Here is a 3,895-nt window from a genome sequence, read left to right on the forward strand (position 1 = left end):
GTGTGTTTGTTATGAATCATATTTCAGTTTAGCTTTGATTTATGTGCTGACAAGATGATGTCAGGAGACTTCCAGGCTTTCGAAAGAGGCAAAATGTGATGCTAATAGAATATAACAAATCAACCTTTTTGAGGGTTTGAGGGATAACCCAATCCTACTAAAGAAGGCACAATCTGGTGAAACTGGCAGGAACATGTGGAGAACTCAGATTGAAAACCACTAACCTAGAATTCTCAGCCACTGGACATGACCAGCAGATATGTTCCATGGAAGCAAAATTCCTGCATGCTCTGAAACAGACAGCACAAGCACCTGGGATATATTTTGCAATTCTTTCAGGATGCAGGCACTATCTCAACATGGTTTTATAGTTCTGTTCCACCAGAGTTACAATTAAAGATATTTTAGAATGGTTACTGGCTGTCTTGTACCAAACCTCTCAGTCTCAGGTCTTCCCCACATCGGCTTCCCATTCGTGGGCTTAGAAGAGGGAATGAAAGAGCCCAGTTTAGCACAGATATTTGGCCTTCAAAAACCTCCAATAATTTGCACATGTTTTCAAAAGATGTTATGCTAAATGTAGGGGGGTGCTTTTGTCTTTTTTTTTTACTTTGAGAGAGTAACTTAATTTGCAATATCTAAAGAACTCAGTTTAGGACATTTCTCAAGGTTGTATTAAAGTGCTGTGCTTTTTAATAAGAAAGCCAAGCTCTGTAGTTGTTGCTAGGTGCAAGGTGTTCCTTCCGTGAATAGTACAGGTATGAGTAATCTGATATCTTGCTGTTCAGTTCACAACACAGGCTGATAGTGATAATAAAGCATGGAACTTAAGTGGTTCTGTTTTGAAATTCTACCTATTGCATTGGTAAAAGCAGGAGTATATTGACTGACCTCTTGTAGTCACACATAGACTAAATTAAATATATACATTTTCTAAAATGTTAGTGAATGTACATATCAATAAATATATATATTTATGATGTGGAGTTTGAACATATATTGCTCTTTTTGTTGTAATATTTGTCCCTATTTATTTTACTCTATTTACATCACCATACTGTTGTTGTATTTCCCTTGTTGTAGAAATTGTAGCAATGATGGCTACAATGTAGAAATGATAGCAATATTAAAATAAACATTTATATAAAAAAACAAAAAGCATTGTGTAAAGTTTATTTTTCCTGGGAAGGTGAAGGTAGTTCCATCTGACAGTATTAAGGTGCGTACACACTTCCAATTTTTATCGTTCAAAACGAACGACGTACGAACGACGAACGATCGATTGGGCAAAAATCGTTCGTAAAAAAAGTAACCAACGACGCCGACGAACGAGGAAAGTCGTTGGAAACGAACGACCGGACCGGCGGATCGGATTGGACGACGATCGTTGAACATCGTTCGTGTGTACGATCGTTCGTTGATCGTCCATAGTCTAAGCATGCGTAATGAACGTTCGTTCACTTTCCTGTCGTGCACATAGTTCCTCTATCGCTCAAACGATCGTATCTATTGTGTGTACAATATCTACGAACGATTGTGTCGTTATCTCTATGTGCAGGATAGGTGCTATACGATCGTTCGTAGATATCGTGCAGGATCGTTCGTCGTTCGTTTTCCAACGATAATAATTGGAAGTGTGTACGTAGCTTAACTCTAGTAGCTGAAAAGCATCATGTTTTAGAGGATACTGTATTTAGAGTGACTGATCAGGAAACAGAATTTCCTCTTCTTTTGTGCCTATAATCTGGCATTATCTGGAATTACAGTATATCAAGTATCTACATATTCTTTTTTAGCTCAGACCAGCTGGCCAGAAGGCATACAGTTGTGACATCATCGGATCATGCTTCTCCTGTGCAGAATCTTCTCTCCACTAGTTTGTTTCAACAGAGTAAGAAAATAAAATTAAAACTGTTTGTATCTGTAGGTCTATACTATTCTTTTCACTTTTTCAATTTAATTTAGATATGAGTCTTCAGCCACTTTCTCCATCCAGGGTGAATAATGTATATTTTGTTACATATAGGAGAACTATTTTTGCAACTATAATTTTATATTATATTTTAGATACATTTCACCTGCTATAGTTATTCATACGTGCTCACCTGATACACACATTGAGCCTGATTTATTGAAGCTCTCCAACACTGGAGAATATACACTTTCATCAATTAACCTGGGTGATCCAGCAAATCTGGAATGGATCTGGTCCAGAAATGAACAACATTTGCTAAAAAATAGCAAATTACTGTTATGTAATTTATTCCAGGTTTGCTGGATCACCCAGGTCCACTGATGGACCAAATAAATGTAAACCTTCTTTAGATCATAAAACCTGAAAGATTTACTTTATTTTGTATATGACATACAGTATGTCTTTAGTTGTGGCATCAAGTTCAGACTGAAAATGTGCTACTTGATTCATTTTAATTTTTTGTCTTTAGCTGTTGACCAATAGCTATTCTCAATGGATAACAAGCTCTTCCAGTTACAAATTTTAAAACATGTATGTAACGACCATGACCTTAATGAAACAAAAGTCCAATTAGGGTTTGTGGAGGAAGTGAATTTTATTGGGACAATATAGCTGCAGAGATTTTAATATAATACCAGTATATTATATTTGGTAGTGTTCTAATTTTGACCTATGTTTAAAGCAGATTTGAAATCTATTTTAGTGGGATATTGTGCATTTTCTGGGTTTGTGTTTATCAGATGTATTTAATCATATGGTCAAGCTGTTATCTTAAGAAGCTGCTTACATTTGTCCAGGGTTAAGCCATTCAGTCCTGGAGTCTTGTCACATACCACTAGAGCCTCTAGATAGAGGCTGAATCAATCTGCTAAGCTGTATTTTACTAGATTTCTCAGCAGTTTATGGCAAATTTGATAAAAATCTGACCAAGGTTTGTTTCAAAATTTATTAGAATTTATTTGTGAATGTTTAATATTTCATGACATTTCAGGAACTATATCTCAGAGGCAAAGTCCTGCAGACCTGCATTGTTCTGAATTCTCTGAAACATATGGAAATCTTAAGAAAAAGAAAACCTTGGAAAGATTAAAAAGTGATAATGATCAAAAGCCATTGTTCAAGACCAGGTACTGCTTTACTCCTATTCCTAACATTTGCTATATTGTAAGTGTGTGAACTGTGCAAAGTAATTATACTAAATGATTGTGGATTAGGATAATGAGATGATAATGCAGGGGTATTTATATATAATTGAGAGAAACTTGACCTGCCTAACATTAACACTATACTTGACCAACTCTAAGAGCACTGTTTATAAAGCAGCAGTAGACATTGAAACTCATGGACCTGGAAGATTCCCACAAGGTAATGTTTGAGGGAATGTCTGATTCCATGTTTTATAAATCGAGCCCTAAGTATACAAACTATGAGTAAATACTGATAACATGCACTTTGTTTAGTGCAATGATTAGAGGATGTGTTATCTTTGGGTTCCTGCTGTAGCACCAAACACAACAGTGGTATCATTACCAGGTCTGTTAAAATTTCAAGCTTGAATATTTATTTATATATATCTATTTTGTTCTAATAAGTACATTCTAATAAATAGAAGTTTCCTACTCAACCATCAAAATATTAGAATTTTACCACTAAATAAATGTTGAAAAGCTCAGAAATGTTGCACCATTAAATAAATTTGATGCCATTCAGGTACAGCCAAAATAGAAAGATGTGGGATGCATACAGAGAGCATAAAACACCTACACAGTTCTTACAGTATCTAGACTTTGCTTTGTTTCACCAGCACCTCAACTTTTGTTTATTCTGGAATGCACCTACTTCTGATGTTTTAACACTGACTACAAGCTTGTCTCTGACATAGAGCTGACGGTGGCTTCCAAGCTGCCTCTTACCGTGTTT

The 3,895-nt window shown here is 35.7% G+C and overlaps 1 protein-coding gene across 4 annotated transcripts in view; it reads left to right on the plus strand.

Moving 5' to 3' along the window:
* Positions 1-3,895, plus strand: part of LOC140336226 (uncharacterized) — a 17,320-nt gene that overhangs the window by 1,709 nt on the left and 11,716 nt on the right. For all 4 annotated transcript variants that reach the window (XM_072419220.1, XM_072419222.1, XM_072419221.1 and 1 more), the window contains exons 4-5: positions 1,797-1,891; positions 2,967-3,102. In XM_072419220.1, coding sequence (XP_072275321.1) covers positions 1,797-1,891; positions 2,967-3,102 — 231 coding nt within the window. The remainder of the gene's footprint in view (positions 1-1,796; positions 1,892-2,966; positions 3,103-3,895) is intronic.

This window comes from Pyxicephalus adspersus, chromosome 8 (genome assembly GCF_032062135.1).
Source record: "Pyxicephalus adspersus chromosome 8, UCB_Pads_2.0, whole genome shotgun sequence".
Lineage (NCBI taxonomy): Eukaryota > Metazoa > Chordata > Amphibia > Anura > Pyxicephalidae > Pyxicephalus > Pyxicephalus adspersus.